The sequence below is a fragment of the Hyla sarda genome, chromosome 11 (genome assembly GCF_029499605.1).
Source record: "Hyla sarda isolate aHylSar1 chromosome 11, aHylSar1.hap1, whole genome shotgun sequence".
In the NCBI taxonomy this organism is placed as follows: Eukaryota; Metazoa; Chordata; class Amphibia; order Anura; family Hylidae; genus Hyla; species Hyla sarda.
Genome location: NC_079199.1, coordinates 6,051,349 through 6,069,007, shown reverse-complemented (window position 1 = coordinate 6,069,007; position 17,659 = coordinate 6,051,349). Strand labels below are relative to the sequence as shown.

The window sequence follows — 17,659 nt, the reverse complement described above, 5'->3', positions numbered from 1 at the left end:
CTGGTCGTCATGGTAACCACGTAAGTACGGCCTCAAGAGTCTGGGCGTGACCTGACGGCGCACGAGTCACGTGACGTTAGGCTCTTCTGTTGTCGCTGACCAATGACGTCATAACTCATCGACCCGCACAATCCGGCATGGAGCTGAGTGCGGAGCTCATTGGCAGGGATGGGAGTAGCCGCCCGCTTCGGGTTACTTGTGAGGAGGGGACACTGCGGGGGGTCCTGAGGGGGCTAGAGCGGCTGCAGGGGGCGCTGTCCACGGAGATGACCGAATTGGTGGAGCGAGAGAAAGGATCCGGAGCCGCACACAACCCAGGTGTGACCCCAAACTGCAACTATAACTCCCAGCATGCCCTGACAGCCGGGGGTTATAGTCTGTACTGCATCCAATGTTCAAACCAGTGCAAAACTACATCACCCAGCATGCCCGGACAGTCATTGGTTGTTGGAAGTTGTAGTTTTGCAAAAGCTGTAGCCCACAGTGTATAGATCAGGTGAATTAACCACAAAAAAACATTAAAAAAAAAATCCCATCTGCAGCTTCAATGCGGTGCTATGTGTTTCTATGGTGACAGACTACAAACAAACCCTGTGTAGTCAGATCCTGCAGTCATTCATATCGGCTTTTTTGCTTATATACATTCAGCAGGATCCGACTACACGGGGGCTTGTAGTCTGTCACCATGAAAACACCGAGAACTGCATGGCAGCTGTATACACTAAAATGCTGTCCCTCTTCTTAAAGGGGTATCCCCATCTGTAATGTATTTCGTATCCCCAGGATGTCCTATAAAGTCCCATCTCTGGAACTCACTCCTGTCTTCCAATCAAGAAGAAATAGAGCAGTGGTCTCCAACCTGTGGACCTCCAGATGTTGCAAAACTACAACTCACAGCATGCCCGGACAGCCAACGGCTGTCCGGGCATGCTGGGAGTTGTAGTTTTGCAACAGCTGGAGGTCCGCAGGTTGGGAAACACTGACCTGGACCCTTTTAGTTGAATCAGGCTGAGTCTACACTGCCACCTGATGGACAGAAGGGGTATTGTTGTTTTTTTAATTGAAGTAATTTACAATAATCTGTTTAACTTCCTGGCACCAGTTGATCAAATAAATATTACCCCTTTAATGATGTAGACAGGTTTTGTTCCAGTAGAACCCTTTTTAAATCAGTGGTCTCCAAAGCATGGACCTACAGCTGTTGCAAGACTACAACTCTCAAAATGCCACCGCTTGGAGTTATAGGCTGCACAGTATTTCAGATATATGGAATTCTAGTTTATACCAGCAGATTCCAAACTAGCGGACCTGCAGCTGTTGCAAAACTACTACTCCCACCATGCTGGGAGTTGTAGTTTTGCAACATCTGGAGGTCCGCAGGTTGAAGACCACTGAAAGAGGTTTGTGTTTATGCCCTGTGCTTACCTGTTTAAGCTGATGTGGCAGGCATGGGGTATTAAAGGGGTACTCCGGTGGTCAACGTGTTTTTCCGTTTTTGACTTACCCTATTTGTTTTGTTTCATTTCTATTCTTGTTGTTTAGCCTACTCTATTTCCGTTCTTTGTTGTCTTTTTATCCCCCACTTTGTTTTCCTATCTTTGCTTCTATTTACTGTTTTTTGCTGTGCTGAAAACTACAAATCCCAGCATGCCATATGCCTTGCTGGTTTGGGGCGGCTCCTTTTTTTTTTTTTGTTTGTTCCACCCTTTACCCATCCCACTATTTTCCCGGGTCAGCCCCCTTATACACAGCACACTAATATAATCAGCCTTGGTTTGGATACACTGTCATACACACACAAAAGGGACTACAACTCCCAGCATGTCATTCAGGAGTCTTCAGTCTGTGGTATAACACCAGAATGCTGCCTCTGTAGTCTCCTGGGGGTTGTAGTTCACCACACCTCTGTAGGGCATACACCAGTGTTTCCCAACCAGGGTGCCTCCAGGTGTTGCAAAACTACAACTGCCAGAATGCCCGGACAGCCTTTGGGCATGCTAGGAGTTGTAGTTTTGCAACAGATGGAGGCACACTGGTTGGGAAACACTGGTGTAACATGATGTGTATGCTGAATAGGCTAGAACAGTGTTTCCCAACCAGTGTACCTCCAGCTGTTGCAAATCTACAACTCCCAGCATGCCCAAAGTTTGTCAGGGCATGCTGGGAGTTGTAGTTTTGCAACAGCTGGAGACACACTGGTTTGTAAACACTAGCATACACACACAACAGGGACTACAACTCCCAGCATGTGTCATTCTGGAGTCCCCCCCCCCCTTCACATATAGGGGGAGATTTATCTAAACCTGTGCAGAGGAAAAGTTGCCCATAGCAACCAATCAGCTCGCTGCTTTCATTTTTATGAAGGGCTGTGAAAAATGAAAGAATTGATCTGATTGGTTGCTATGGGCAACTGGGCAAGTTTTCCTCTGCACAGGTTTTGATAAATCTCCCCTATAGAGATCATTCCCTGTATGAGATTTATTCCCCTGCAGTCCATACATCCCCAGCCCGTGCACCTTCTCATCCTCCCCTTCAGATAACACTTATCTTCTCTGTGTTCCTTCTCCTGTGCAGACCTGTGTCCTTAGAATACAGAGCAGGGGGAGGGGAGGAGCTGTGTACTCAGCTGGATGAGGGGGCGTGGCTTATTCCTCTCATGCAGACAGAGAGGGAAAAAAAAAAAAAAGCTGTGACATCTTGTCCACAACAGACTCAGAACTGTGGACAACGGTAAAAGAAAACCCTGAACTACAGAACTTCCTGCCCAAAAAACAGGTAAGAAAAACACACACATGCTGCCAAAACATATAACACAAACAAAACTTACAAAGAAGATGCCATATGGTCAAAAAATTTTACTACCGGAGTACCCCTTTAAGCCATACTAAATACAAACCTATCATTGAAATAATTTCCTAATGCTGCCTACAGTTCCCCTGAATCCCTAGCTTTGCAGAGAGAGGGTGCAGTCTGATCACTGCACCTGGTTATCTAATTAGTCTGCTGGAGATCACCCAGGTGAACTAATTAGACTTTGAGTGCCAACGGCTGTCCGGACATGCTGGGAGTTGTAGTTTTGAAACAGCTGGAGGCATCCCGATTGGAAAACATTGTATTAGAAGATGCAGAACTTTCCGTTGAAGTTGAACCTTCTGACAAAATCTTTACTAAATTCTTTATTTATCTTTATCAAGACAATGAAGATGAAGAAGGTGGTGATGATGATGATGATGATGACGACGACGACGATGAGGATAGCTTGAAGAACGGAACTGTACCCAGCAGCCCTCCTGCAAAGCGAAACAAGACTCGCCAGAATTAATTCAATCTGCGCCAGTGGACACTCAGCTTCTGGGGTGCGCAGACTCTGTGGTGGGGTCAGACTGTGACTCTGAGACCCCCTGCCCCACCCATAACATGTGACATTGGTGATTTCTGGGGATCTGATACCAGTTTTGGGCTTTGTACGTTTCTTGTATGGAATCTGCTGTAATGGCGTCTCCACCAGCGCCCACCTCTGCCCTGTTTATACCAATGAGGCATCTAACGGCCATGGACGTCAAGGAATAGGAACAATTGTTTACATCTGGAGCAGTGTTTCCCAACCACGATGCCTGCAGCTGTTGCAAAACTACAACTCCCAGCATGCCCAAACGGCTATCCGGGCATGGTGGGAGTTGTAGTTTTTGCAACAGCTTTTTTTTTTTTTTGGGCAGTTTGCGCTCACTTTCTCATTTTGCACATGACTTAAGTGTGAAGGAATAGAGACCTTGCTCTTATCTGCATAAAAAAAAAATAGAATTATACTCCACACCTTAAAATGTCTTAAGTTTGTCATCGGATGCTTTGTTTTCCTCATTATGCGTTCTTTAAAAATTTACACAGTATATTATGTTGCGCGCACAATTTCTTAAAGGGGTACTCCAGTGGAAATGTTTTTTTCATTTTTAAATCAACTGGTGGCAGAAAGTTAAACAGATTTGTAAATGACTTCTATTAAATCTTTACCCTTCCAGTACTTTTTAGCAGATTTATGCTACAGAGGAAATTCTTTTCTTTTTGAATTTCTTTTTTGTCTTGTCCACAGTGCTCTCTGCTGACACCTCTGTCCATGTCGGGAACTGTCCAGGTATGCAATGGGTATTTTCTCCTGCTCTGGACAGTTCCTGAAATGGACAGAGGTGTCAGCAGAGAGCACTGTGGTCAAGACAAAAGAAATTCAAAGAGAAAATAATTTCCTCTGTAGCATACAGCTGCTAGAAAGTACTGGAAGGGTAAAGATTTAATAGAAGTAATTCACAAATCTGTTTAACTTTCTGCCACCAGTTGATTTAAAAAAAAAAAAGTTTTCCACTGGAGTACCCCTTTAAATTAAACACAGCCAGGAAAAATGTGCAAATTTTCACATAAATAATAAACCTCCCCCCATGACCTATTTCCTCACTATTTTCAAAATCTCTGCTTTCTGTTAATGTATCGGAATATTTCTGTTTTCAGACAGAGGCTAAAAACCTTCCCATAGCTGGGGGTTTGTTACAGTTGCATCCAGTTCTACAAAGAAAAGTTCTAATAGACTTTGCGCTCTGTTGCTCAGGAACCTTTTTGGTCTACATCCCCAAAACCTAGTCATGACTTAATACATCCCACAGCTGGGGGTTTGTTACAATTGTATCCAGCCCTACCTACACACAAGCAACAAAAGTCACTCTTGTCCATAGTTTTTTTTTTTACAATGTCTCGGACTGTTTATCTCATAGTGACGTGTCTCCAGCTGTTGCAACAGAATAACTCCCTGATCCCTCAGTGAAGAGCGCTTGTTGTCCATCCAGATGCCGAGAGCTGTACTCTGGTCTTTTCGGCAGTCAATAGAAATGAATGGCACACGTGCCACCTGCTGCACGAGCTCCTCACTGAGCACCAGGTACCGTTCCGGAAATCACAGGGGGCCCCAGCGATCGGACCCCCCCCTGGATCAGCTACTTAACCCTTATCCCAGTGCTTTTCAACCAGGGTGCCTCCAGCTGTCTTGGGGATAAGATAATCTTCGCCTGAGATCTCCTTTAACCCAGCTGTCCATGCATGCTTGGAGTTGTATTGTTGCAACAGCTGGAGGCACACTGGTTGGGAAACACTGCTAGAGGGATTTATTAGACTGGATATAACTGCGACAAACCCTCAGCTGTGAAAAAGTATTGCATCATAGTGGATTTTTCACCCTCTGATTGTTCCCATTTACTGACAACTAGCAGAGATCCTGAAACTGTAGAAAACGAAAAATAGTTCACATGGGCGCTGTCAGATACAAAAACTTTTGATATGTTGTAAAGCATGTATAACCAACAGGTTTTGCAATTGCTTTCATTAGAAAATTTTCAGTATTTCATACTGATAAATCCAGTCAAACAACTGTCCCCCCTGCCTGCCTGGACACATACTAGTCCTGCTGTGTCCATGAGTCATCACCTATGTCATGGACACACTTCCTTGATTGACAGCTGTGAGCACAGGACTCAGGGCTGGAGGAAAAATCCTCCCACTGTCATCTTGTGTCCCGCTACTGTCAGTGAGGACAAGCTGGGAGTTGTAGTTTTGCTAATGCTAGGGGAGATGTGAGCAGACAGCATACTGAGGGAGGGGGCGGAGACCTGCACAGTGAGGCCACGCCCCCTCCCTTTGAGAGGAATTCAGACACAGGCGCTAGCCCCATAATAGATGTACATGGTCAGGATTAGGTACTGAGTGATCTATTTAAAAAAAATGTTTTTTGTGGTATCCGACGGGTACACTTTAAGGAAGAAAAGCGCTTTAGGCTATGTTCACGCACCATAAAATCAGTGTTTTTTTGTTTGTGTGGGGGGGGATTCTATTTTTGGCTTTACAGATGTGCTTTTTTTTAGACTGATGTTTTTTTACAGATGCGTCTTTGCTTACACAAATAATCCATGGTCGGGATTGGACGGTTTCGTTTTTTGTTTTATTGATAGGAATCAATAAAGGTGCAGGTCTCTTCTGAAAACATCTGGCAGGGACCTGGACGATCTTATAGAATAGAAAAAAAAAAAGCAATTTACATTGTAACAATCACCATCATGGTCATAAATATAAAATATCGGGGTTCATCTAAGGTGGCGAAGAATCAGACACCGGAGGGACGAGGACGACGAGATCCCATCATCATCATCATCAGGATAGTTCAAGTGATGCAGTTTGACCTTTACCCAAGTGATTTAGCTGCCAAAGGGTTAACTTTTCCCAACATTTAAAAAGGGTTACAAAAAAAAAATAGGCACTGTGATTGTCATGTGAGCGGCGCAGCGTCCACGAACTCAAGTGTCAATTAACTGCAGCCGACTGATCTGATTGGAGGCTTTGACGAAGGACTGGTGGCGGTTGCAGAGGACGGCCAGGCAGATGGGGAGGATGCAGTAGCCCACGGTGCGGGGGTCAGCTCTGGTGCAGGAATACAGGAAGAGGAAGAGCTGGAAGTAAGGAAGGAGGAAGAGAGCTGCCCACATCCAAAATGGCAGCGACAGCAGGCGCGCCTTCAGGGAGTGTGTCCATGATGCTCCCGCCCCAGGACCCTGCGGTTTGGGCTGCACGTGCTCTAGTGCCAGTCTATTGTAAGTGTCATTGATTTCAAAGACGTAATAGAAAGCGGCTGCGCTCACGAAGAGGTAGAGGCCGACTCCGATCCATCCCATCCGCTGCCGAAAATTCATCATTCTCCATGCTCCGCCTCTGGAAGGAGAAGAGTTTACAGGAATATTATTAAAACAAAGGGCCACTCCAACTGTATAAAGCCTAGAAGGGGTTATTCGGGAACAGAACTAATTTCTTTTAAAAATAGCACCACACCTATCTTCAGGTTGTGTGCTGTATTACAACTTGGCTTCATTCAACTGAGCTGCACTACCACATACAACCTGAGGACAGGGGTGGTGCTATTTTAGGGGGGAAAAAAAGCAGCCATGTTCTTCTAATCCTGGATAACCCCTTTAAAAGATTGTTGTCCAGAATAGGTAAAACATGACCGCTTTCTTGCAAAAAAAAAATAAAATAAAATCAGCGCCTCACCTGTCATCAGGTTGTGTGGGGTATTGCAGCTCAGTTCCTTGGAAATAAATAGAGCTCAGTTACAATAATACCACACACATCCTGTGGACAGGTGTGGTACAGGCGTACCTGTTTCAGAAGACAGCACACACAGGCAAACTACAACTCCCAGCATGCCCGGACTGCAACCGGCTGGGAGTTGTAGTTTTGCAACATCTGGAGGGCCACAGTTTGGACATCACTGCTCTACATGTAAAGACAAATATACAGTCTGTGGTTTATCGATGACGCCACACGAGGGTCACATGACACAAGAAGAACTTGACAGGCTCAGAACAGGATGTGCCCTGCACCAGGACGTCTTGTGATCGCAACGCATAACGGCTGAGGGAACAGGATCAGCAAGATGTCTAACCTAGTGAATATATAATATATATATATATATATATTATATATATATATATATATATATATATATATATACATATACACACACGTGCTGGACCGCCCACATGACTATTTGGCCCACATGGAGAAGAGATTTACATGAATAAATGTAGTTGCTAAACTTATAAAGCCACCTTTTTTTTTTATATATCACTCAAGTGTTAGGGAGGCGGAGCCAAGCTCCTAAAGTGCCATAACCCCCCAACCCTCCATCATTGACACACAGAGCCCTATATGTCAGTCTAGCAGGGGCTGGGAGGTGAGTGTGGGGATGTGCCAGGCAGTGGCAGCTGGGCTCCGCCTCATTGACACTTGGTGGAAAAATTTACTTTTTATAAGTTCGGCAGAGAGACAGGAAAGGGACGGTTTACTTTTAGACCCTAAAATGTTTATAAACCCTATAGCAGCTCTGAGCATAAAATACAGCAAACAGATCCCTTATAATATGTGATTACATCCTATAGAGCCGCGGTGCCGTCCCCGAGACCGTCTGCAATGGATATGCTGTCTATCATGGCGGAGGTATCTGAGGGTCTGCTCTCTTGTATTGCAGTATCTCAGCAGTCTCTACCCTCTTATCCCGGCAGTCTCTCTCGTGTATCTCAGCAGTCTCTCTCTCTCTCTCTCGTGTATCTCAGCAGTCTCTCTCTCTCTCTCTCGTGTATCTCAGCAGTCTCTCTCTCTCTCTCTCGTGTATCTCAGCAGTCTCTCTCTCTCTCTCTCGTGTATCTCAGCAGTCTCTCTCTCTCTCTCTCGTGTATCTCAGCAGTCTCTCTCTCTCTCTCGTGTATCTCAGCAGTCTCTCTCTCTCTCTCTCGTGTATCTCAGCAGTCTCTCTCTCTCTCTCTCTCTCGTGTATCTCAGCAGTCTCTCTCTCTCTCTCTCGTGTATCTCAGCAGTCTCTCTCTCTCTCTCTCTCTCTCGTGTATCTCAGCAGTCTCTCTCTCTCTCTCTCTCTCGTGTATCTCAGCAGTCTCTCTCTCTCTCTCGTGTATCTCAGCAGTCTCTCTCTCTCTCTCTCTCTCTCGTGTATCTCAGCAGTCTCTCTCTCTCTCTCTCTCTCGTGTATCTCAGCAGTCTCTCTCTCTCTCTCTCTCTCTCGTGTATCTCAGCAGTCTCTCTCTCTCTCTCTCTCTCTCGTGTATCTCAGCAGTCTCTCTCTCTCGTGTATCTCAGCAGTCTCTCTCTCTCTCTCTCGTGTATCTCAGCAGTCTCTCTCTCTCTCTCTCTCTCGTGTATCTCAGCAGTCTCTCTCTCTCTCTCTCTCTCGTGTATCTCAGCAGTCTCTCTCTCTCTCTCTCTCTCTCGTGTATCTCAGCAGTCTCTCTCTCTCTCTCTCTCTCTCGTGTATCTCAGCAGTCTCTCTCTCTCTCTCTCTCTCTCGTGTATCTCAGCAGTCTCTCTCTCTCTCTCTCTCGTGTATCTCAGCAGTCTCTCTCTCTCTCTCTCTCTCTCGTGTATCTCAGCAGTCTCTCTCTCTCTCTCTCTCTCTCGTGTATCTCAGCAGTCTCTCTCTCTCTCTCTCTCTCTCGTGTATCTCAGCAGTCTCTCTCTCTCTCTCTCTCTCGTGTATCTCAGCAGTCTCTCTCTCTCTCTCTCTCTCGTGTATCTCAGCAGTCTCTCTCTCTCTCTCTCTCTCGTGTATCTCAGCAGTCTCTCTCTCTCTCTCTCTCTCGTGTATCTCAGCAGTCTCTCTCTCTCTCTCTCTCTCGTGTATCTCAGCAGTCTCTCTCTCTCTCTCTCTCTCGTGTATCTCAGCAGTCTCTCTCTCTCTCTCTCGTGTATCTCAGCAGTCTCTCTCTCTCTCTCTCTCTCTCGTGTATCTCAGCAGTCTCTCTCTCTCTCTCTCTCTCTCGTGTATCTCAGCAGTCTCTCTCTCTCTCTCTCTCTCGTGTATCTCAGCAGTCTCTCTCTCTCTCTCGTGTATCTCAGCAGTCTGTCTCTCTCTCTCTCTCGTGTATCTCAGCAGTCTCTCTCTCTCTCTCGTGTATCTCAGCAGTCTCTCTCTCTCTCTCTCGTGTATCTCAGCAGTCTCTCTCTCTCTCTCTCGTGTATCTCAGCAGTCTCTCTCTCTCTCTCTCGTGTATCTCAGCAGTCTCTCTCTCTCTCTCTCGTGTATCTCAGCAGTCTCTCTCTCTCTCTCTCGTGTATCTCAGCAGTCTCTCTCTCTCGTGTATCTCAGCAGTCTCTCTCTCTCGTGTATCTCAGCAGTCTCTCTCTCTCTCTCTCTCGTGTATCTCAGCAGTCTCTCTCTCTCTCTCTCGTGTATCTCAGCAGTCTCTCTCTCTCTCTCTCGTGTATCTCAGCAGTCTCTCTCTCTCTCTCTCGTGTATCTCAGCAGTCTCTCTCTCTCTCTCTCGTGTATCTCAGCAGTCTCTCTCTCTCTCTCTCGTGTATCTCAGCAGTCTCTCTCTCTCTCTCTCGTGTATCTCAGCAGTCTCTCTCTCTCTCTCTCGTGTATCTCAGCAGTCTCTCTCTCTCTCTCTCGTGTATCTCAGCAGTCTCTCTCTCTCTCTCTCGTGTATCTCAGCAGTCTCTCTCTCTCTCTCTCGTGTATCTCAGCAGTCTCTCTCTCTCTCTCTCGTGTATCTCAGCAGTCTCTCTCTCTCTCTCTCGTGTATCTCAGCAGTCTCTCTCTCTCTCTCTCGTGTATCTCAGCAGTCTCTCTCTCTCTCTCTCGTGTATCTCAGCAGTCTCTCTCTCTCTCTCTCGTGTATCTCAGCAGTCTCTCTCTCTCTCTCTCGTGTATCTCAGCAGTCTCTCTCTCTCTCTCGTGTATCTCAGCAGTCTCTCTCTCTCTCTCGTGTATCTCAGCAGTCTCTCTCTCTCTCTCGTGTATCTCAGCAGTCTCTCTCTCTCTCTCGTGTATCTCAGCAGTCTCTCTCTCTCTCTCGTGTATCTCAGCAGTCTCTCTCTCTCTCTCGTGTATCTCAGCAGTCTCTCTCTCTCTCTCGTGTATCTCAGCAGTCTCTCTCTCTCTCTCGTGTATCTCAGCAGTCTCTCTCTCTCTCTCGTGTATCTCAGCAGTCTCTCTCTCTCTCTCGTGTATCTCAGCAGTCTCTCTCTCTCTCGTGTATCTCAGCAGTCTCTCTCTCTCTCTCGTGTATCTCAGCAGTCTCTCTCTCTCTCTCGTGTATCTCAGCAGTCTCTCTCTCTCTCTCGTGTATCTCAGCAGTCTCTCTCTCTCTCTCGTGTATCTCAGCAGTCTCTCTCTCTCTCTCGTGTATCTCAGCAGTCTCTCTCTCTCTCTCGTGTATCTCAGCAGTCTCTCTCTCTCTCTCGTGTATCTCAGCAGTCTCTCTCTCTCTCGTGTATCTCAGCAGTCTCTCTCTCTCTCTCGTGTATCTCAGCAGTCTCTCTCTCTCTCTCGTGTATCTCAGCAGTCTCTCTCTCTCTCTCGTGTATCTCAGCAGTCTCTCTCTCTCTCGTGTATCTCAGCAGTCTCTCTCTCTCTCGTGTATCTCAGCAGTCTCTCTCTCTCTCGTGTATCTCAGCAGTCTCTCTCTCTCTCTCGTGTATCTCAGCAGTCTCTCTCTCTCTCTCGTGTATCTCAGCAGTCTCTCTCTCTCTCTCTCGTGTATCTCAGCAGTCTCTCTCTCTCTCTCGTGTATCTCAGCAGTCTCTCTCTCTCTCTCGTGTATCTCAGCAGTCTCTCTCTCTCTCTCGTGTATCTCAGCAGTCTCTCTCTCTCTCTCTCGTGTATCTCAGCAGTCTCTCTCTCTCTCTCTCGTGTATCTCAGCAGTCTCTCTCTCTCTCTCTCGTGTATCTCAGCAGTCTCTCTCTCTCTCTCTCGTGTATCTCAGCAGTCTCTCTCTCTCGTGTATCTCAGCAGTCTCTCTCTCTCTCGTGTATCTCAGCAGTCTCTCTCTCTCTCTCTCGTGTATCTCAGCAGTCTCTCTCTCTCTCTCGTGTATCTCAGCAGTCTCTCTCTCTCTCTCGTGTATCTCAGCAGTCTCTCTCTCTCTCTCGTGTATCTCAGCAGTCTCTCTCTCTCTCTCTCGTGTATCTCAGCAGTCTCTCTCTCTCTCTCGTGTATCTCAGCAGTCTCTCTCTCTCTCTCTCGTGTATCTCAGCAGTCTCTCTCTCTCTCTCGTGTATCTCAGCAGTCTCTCTCTCTCTCTCGTGTATCTCAGCAGTCTCTCTCTCTCTCTCGTGTATCTCAGCAGTCTCTCTCTCTCTCTCGTGTATCTCAGCAGTCTCTCTCTCTCTCTCGTGTATCTCAGCAGTCTCTCTCTCTCTCTCGTGTATCTCAGCAGTCTCTCTCTCTCTCTCGTGTATCTCAGCAGTCTCTCTCTCTCTCTCGTGTATCTCAGCAGTCTCTCTCTCTCTCTCGTGTATCTCAGCAGTCTCTCTCTCTCTCTCGTGTATCTCAGCAGTCTCTCTCTCTCTCTCGTGTATCTCAGCAGTCTCTCTCTCTCTCTCGTGTATCTCAGCAGTCTCTCTCTCTCTCTCGTGTATCTCAGCAGTCTCTCTCTCTCTCTCGTGTATCTCAGCAGTCTCTCTCTCTCTCTCGTGTATCTCAGCAGTCTCTCTCTCTCTCTCGTGTATCTCAGCAGTCTCTCTCTCTCTCTCGTGTATCTCAGCAGTCTCTCTCTCTCTCTCGTGTATCTCAGCAGTCTCTCTCTCTCTCTCGTGTATCTCAGCAGTCTCTCTCTCTCTCTCGTGTATCTCAGCAGTCTCTCTCTCTCTCTCGTGTATCTCAGCAGTCTCTCTCTCTCTCTCGTGTATCTCAGCAGTCTCTCTCTCTCTCTCGTGTATCTCAGCAGTCTCTCTCTCTCTCTCGTGTATCTCAGCAGTCTCTCTCTCTCTCGTGTATCTCAGCAGTCTCTCTCTCTCTCGTGTATCTCAGCAGTCTCTCTCTCTCTCGTGTATCTCAGCAGTCTCTCTCTCTCTCGTGTATCTCAGCAGTCTCTCTCTCTCTCGTGTATCTCAGCAGTCTCTCTCTCTCTCGTGTATCTCAGCAGTCTCTCTCTCTCTCGTGTATCTCAGCAGTCTCTCTCTCTCTCGTGTATCTCAGCAGTCTCTCTCTCGTGCATCTCAGCAGTCTCTCTCTCTCTCGTGCATCTCAGCAGTCTCTCTCTCTCTCGTGCATCTCAGCAGTCTCTCTCTCTCTCGTGCATCTCAGCAGTCTCTCTCTCTCTCGTGCATCTCAGCAGTCTCTCGTGTGCATCTCAGCAGTCTCTCTCTCTCTCTCGTGTATCTCAGCAGTCTCTCTCTCTCTCGTGCATCTCAGCAGTCTCTCTCTCTCATGTATCTCAGCAGTCTCTCTCTCTCTCTCATGTATCTCAGCAGTCTCTCTCTCTCTCTCTCGTGTATCTCAGCAGTCTCTCTCTCATGTATCTCAGCAGTCTCTCTCTCTCGTGTATCTCAGCAGTCTCTCTCTCTCTCGTGTATCTCAGCAGTCTCTCTCTCTCTCGTGTATCTCAGCAGTCTCTCTCTCTCTCGTGTATCTCAGCAGTCTCTCTCTCTCTCGTGTATCTCAGCAGTCTCTCTCTCTCTCGTGCATCTCAGCAGTCTCTCTCTCTCTCGTGCATCTCAGCAGTCTCTCGTGTGCATCTCAGCAGTCTCTCTCTCTCTCTCGTGTATCTCAGCAGTCTCTCTCTCTCTCGTGCATCTCAGCAGTCTCTCTCTCTCTCGTGCATCTCAGCAGTCTCTCTCTCTCATGTATCTCAGCAGTCTCTCTCTCTCTCTCATGTATCTCAGCAGTCTCTCTCTCTCTCTCTCGTGTATCTCAGCAGTCTCTCTCTCATGTATCTCAGCAGTCTCTCTCTCTCGTGTATCTCAGCAGTCTCTCTCTCTCTCGTGTATCTCAGCAGTCTCTCTCTCTCTCGTGTATCTCAGCAGTCTCTCTCTCTCTCGTGTATCTCAGCAGTCTCTCTCTCTCTCGTGTATCTCAGCAGTCTCTCTCTCTCTCGTGTATCTCAGCAGTCTCTCTCTCTCTCGTGTATCTCAGCAGTCTCTCTCTCGTGTATCTCAGCAGTCTCTCTCTCTCTCGTGTATCTCAGCAGTCTCTCTCTCGTGTATCTCAGCAGTCTCTCTCTCGCGTGCATCTCAGCAGTCTCTCTCTCTCTCGTGCATCTCAGCAGTCTCTCTCTCTCTCGTGCATCTCAGCAGTCTCTCTCTCTCTCGTGCATCTCAGCAGTCTCTCGTGTGCATCTCAGCAGTCTCTCTCTCTCTCTCGTGTATCTCAGCAGTCTCTCTCTCTCTCGTGCATCTCAGCAGTCTCTCTCTCTCATGTATCTCAGCAGTCTCTCTCTCTCTCTCTCTCATGTATCTCAGCAGTCTCTCTCTCTCTCTCGTGTATCTCAGCAGTCTCTCTCTCATGTATCTCAGCAGTCTCTCTCTCTCGTGTATCTCAGCAGTCTCTCTCTCTCTCGTGTATCTCAGCAGTCTCTCTCTCTCTCTCGTGTATCTCAGCAGTCTCTCTCTCTCTCTCGTGTATCTCAGCAGTCTCTCTCTCTCGTGTATCTCAGCAGTCTCTCTCTCTCTCGTGTATCTCAGCAGTCTCTCTCTCTCGTGTATCTCAGCAGTCTCTCTCTCTCTCGTGTATCTCAGCAGTCTCTCTCTCTCTCGTGTATCTCAGCAGTCTCTCTCTCTCTCTCTCTCATGTATCTCAGCAGTCTCTCTCTCTCTCTCATGTATCTCAGCAGTCTATTACCTGTCTCCGGGGAGGTCTCTCCGGCGGCCCCGGTCTCAGTCCGTCCACTTCCCTCTCATCTCTGCAGTCGCTGACGCTTCCTCAACCCAGACCGGAAGTGACTGCCCAAATTACAATCGACGGCGGCGGCCATCTTAACTGTGGGCAGAGCCTCCTATTTTCCAGATTACAGTCAGAGAACATAACCTCCAGCACAGCGCCCCCTATCCCCGCGGAGGAAACAAATAAATAATTCACCGCAGTGAAACCGTGTAAAAACCTGAAGAGAAACTCAAAAAAAAACAGCGATGACATCACGATCATATGACCGGAACTACGATCACATGATTAAGCACCTGCTTATGTGCTCATGTGACTGGTTCTGCGCATGCTCTGATCTGGACTGTTTGCTTTTGGTCAACTGATTTGAGGGAAACCTCCATAACTGACCGTCACGTGATCACCTCTTTCATATTTTTTTTTTGCCAATACTAATAAAGCTTTAACATTCAATATTTATATCATATCAATTTATTTTATTTATTTTTTGCAAATTTTTCTCTAAAAACATGGCAGCCTAATAATAAAACTAGACAAACATACTTGTAGTAATTGCTAATATAGTTTATGGCAGTGGTGACCAAAATGTGGACCTCCAGATGTTGCAAAACTACAACCCCCAGCATGCCCGGACAGCCAACGGCTGTCCGGGCATGCTAGGGGTTGTAGTTTTGCAACATCTGGAGGTCCACACTTTGGAGACCACAGCTCTAAAATGGTCGTGACTGAAAAACCATCCTCTGTATACAGCTACTGTGTAGGTCTATGTGTCTCCATGGTTACAGACTACAACCAGACCTTGTGTCGTCAAATTCCGCTGTTGAAAATTGGCTGCAGAGAACCCGCCCCCATTCCAACTCGCTGCGGGAAACACACTGCGAGTTTGTTATCAAATCTGCCGCTACAAGCAGACACACTTCGGCGTGCGAGTCGCCACGCGCATGCGCAGTATAATCAAATACAAGGGTCTATTCACCTGGCAGAATTACGCATGTGGTTTCTGCCTCAAATTAAAGCCCAATAGACTTCTATGGGAATCCGTACTCCCATTCAAACTTCTGAATTTCCGTAAGCAGATTCCACACCAAACCGCACAAGCCAGAAACCACCCAAATGAATGCGGAAGCAGAATTGGTGCAGATGTGTGGAAATTCTGCCGTGTGATTACAGCCTACGGGTCCATTCCCGCTGGCAGATATATTTACGAGAAAGCAGTGTGCTTCCCGCTGCGAGTTTGAACCGGGTTGGCTCTCTGCGGCAGATTTTTGGTACATCAGCAGATTACATTGACTTTATTGGGCGGCATCAAATATGCAGCAGATACAGTACATGCGATCAGACCCTAAGGGTTATGGGGGGGTGGGGGGGAGCGGTGCAGTTGCCCACGGCAACCAATCAGATTGCTTCTTTCATTTTTCACAGGTCTCATCAAAAATGAAAGAAGCAATCTGATTGGTTGCTATGGGCAACTGCACCGCTCTTCCTCTACACAGGTATATATAGATCTCCCCCTATGTTCACACATTTGTGGGGGAATGTGTATTTTCGCAGAGAAAAAAAATGCACCTTTAGGGTATGTTCACATTGCGTAATATGAACGCAATCTCCGCTCTCGGAATTCTGCGGCTGCTGCCATATTTCGGCGTTAGGACTGCGCGGCACTGCGCCGTCACCATTGACAGTGCTTGCGAAGAACATGTTTTTTCTTTGCGCAGATCAATTTCAGCCGCTGAAATTCCGCAGTGTGAACTGGTCCGCGGAAGACCCATTCACACTAATGTTAGGAGTTCACACAGTGGAATTCTGATGCGCAATTCAGAGTCCGCAAAAAGAATGGACATATACATTGTTTCTGCTGACACCGGAATTTGAATTTCCACACCAGACATTTCGGGCATGGAAATTCTGCAAGGTGCACAGTGCAGCAGAATCCCATTGAAATCAATGGAACTCTGCTGTTGCATAATCTCGGTGCAGAATTTTGCACGGAAATTCTGCCATGTGAACGTACCATTACGGTTCATCTGGCGTACAGTTATGGCCCTGAAATTTTTCAAGAAAATGAAGTATTTCTCACAGAAAAGGATTGCAGTAACACATGTTTTGCTATACACATGTTTATTCCCTTTGTGTGTATCGGAACTAAACCAAAAAAAGGAGGAAAAAAAGCAAATTGGACATAATGTCACCAAACTCCAAAAATGGTCTGGACAAAATTATTGACACCCTTAACTTAATATTTTGTTGCACACCCTTTGGAAAAAATAAGTGAAATCAGTGTCTTCCTATAAGCATCAATAAGCTTCTTACACCCCTCAGCCGGAATGTTGGACCACTCTTCCTTTACAAACTGCTCCATGCTCCACGTATGTTTGGGGTCATTGTCCTGCTGGAAGACCCAAGATCTCGGACACAAACCCAGCTTTCTGACACTGGGCTGTACAGTGCGACCCAAAATCCATTGGTAATCCTCAGATTTCATGATGTCTTGTACACATTCAAGGGCCCCAGTGCCAGAGGCAGCAAAACAACCCAAAACATCACTGACCTCCCCCATATGTCACTGTAGGTACTGTGTTCTTTTCTTTGTTGGCCTCATTACGTTTTCAGTAAACAGTAGAATGATTTGCTTTACCAAAAAGATCTATCCTGGTCTCATCTGTCCACAAGACGTTTTCCCAGAAGGATTTTGGTTACTCAAGTCCATTTTGGTAAAATGTAGTCTTTCTTTTTTCTGTCTCTGTGTCAGCAGTGGGGTCCTCCTGGGTCTCCTCCATAGTGGGGTCCTCCTGGGTCTCCTCCATAGTGGGGTCCTCCTGGGTCTCCTCCATAGTGGGGTCCTCCTGGGTCTCCTCCATAGTGGGGTCCTCCTGGGTCTCCTCCATAGTGGGGTCCTCTTGGGTCTCCTCCATAGTGGGGTCCTCCTGGGTCTCCTCCATAGTGGGGTCCTCCTGGGTCTCCTCCATAGTGGGGTCCTCCTGGGTCTTCTCCATAGCATTTCATTTCACTTAAATGTGGACGGATAGTTCACGCTGACACTGATGCTCCCTGAGCCTGCAGGACAGCTTGAATATCTTTGGAACTTGTTTGGGGCTGCTTATCCACCATCCGGACTATCCTACGTTAACACCTTTCATCAATTTTTCTCTTCCGTCCACGCCCAGGGAGATTACCTACAGTGCCATGGGTTGTAAACTTCTTGATAATGTTCCGCACTGTGGACAAAGACAAATCTAGATCTCTGGAGATGGACTTGTAACCTTGAGATTGTTGATATTTTCCCACAATTTTGGTTCCCAAGTCCTCAGACAGTTCTCTTCTCTTTCTGTTGTCCAGGCTTAGTGTGGCACACAGACACACAATGCAAAGACTAAGTGAACTTCTCTCCTTTTTATCTGCTATCAGGTGTGATTTTTATATTGCCCACACCTGTTACTTGCCCCAGGTGAGTATAAAGGAGC

General features: G+C 47.0%; 3 protein-coding genes across 4 annotated transcripts in view; 2 read left to right on the top strand and 1 right to left on the bottom strand.

Moving 5' to 3' along the window:
* The first annotated feature begins 6 nt into the window (after window positions 1-6).
* LOC130295042 (EKC/KEOPS complex subunit GON7-like) lies at window positions 7-3,966 on the top strand. Of its 2 annotated transcripts, XM_056545273.1 has the most exons (3): window positions 7-318; window positions 2,711-2,775; window positions 3,195-3,966. In XM_056545273.1, the coding sequence occupies exons 1-3, from the start codon at window positions 138-140 to the stop codon at window positions 3,261-3,263; spliced, it is 315 nt and encodes a 104-aa protein (XP_056401248.1). In that variant the 5' UTR covers window positions 7-137; the 3' UTR covers window positions 3,264-3,966. The 2 variants fall into 2 exon arrangements, with proteins under 2 accessions (XP_056401248.1, XP_056401249.1); XM_056545274.1 differs by lacking the exon at window positions 2,711-2,775.
* A 1,970-nt stretch (window positions 3,967-5,936) lies between these two features.
* On the bottom strand, window positions 5,937-6,735 carry LYSET (lysosomal enzyme trafficking factor). The gene has a single exon (XM_056545753.1). It carries the CDS (start codon window positions 6,720-6,722, stop codon window positions 6,327-6,329), a length of 396 nt encoding a protein of 131 aa, XP_056401728.1. The 5' UTR covers window positions 6,723-6,735; the 3' UTR covers window positions 5,937-6,326.
* Window positions 6,736-14,843: 8,108 nt separating this feature from the next.
* Window positions 14,844-17,659, top strand: part of ITPK1 (inositol-tetrakisphosphate 1-kinase) — a gene marked incomplete in the record, with an annotated part of 91,033 nt that continues 88,217 nt past the window's right edge. Inside the window, 1 exon segment of the mRNA XM_056545752.1 lies at window positions 14,844-14,955.

Bases quoted from the DNA above. Each gene is read 5' to 3' on its own strand.
- LOC130295042 (XM_056545273.1), top strand. From the start codon at position 138: ATGGAGCTGAGTGCGGAGCTCATTGGCAGGGATGGGAGTAGCCGCCCG. The intron at 319-2,710 runs GTGTGACCCCAA...TGTCCACAACAG, and splicing joins CGGAGCCGCACACAACCCAG to ACTCAGAACTGTGGACAACG. The intron at 2,776-3,194 runs GTAAGAAAAACA...ATCTTTATCAAG, and splicing joins ACTTCCTGCCCAAAAAACAG to ACAATGAAGATGAAGAAGGT.
- LYSET (XM_056545753.1), bottom strand. From the start codon at position 6,722: ATGATGAATTTTCGGCAGCGGATGGGATGGATCGGAGTCGGCCTCTAC.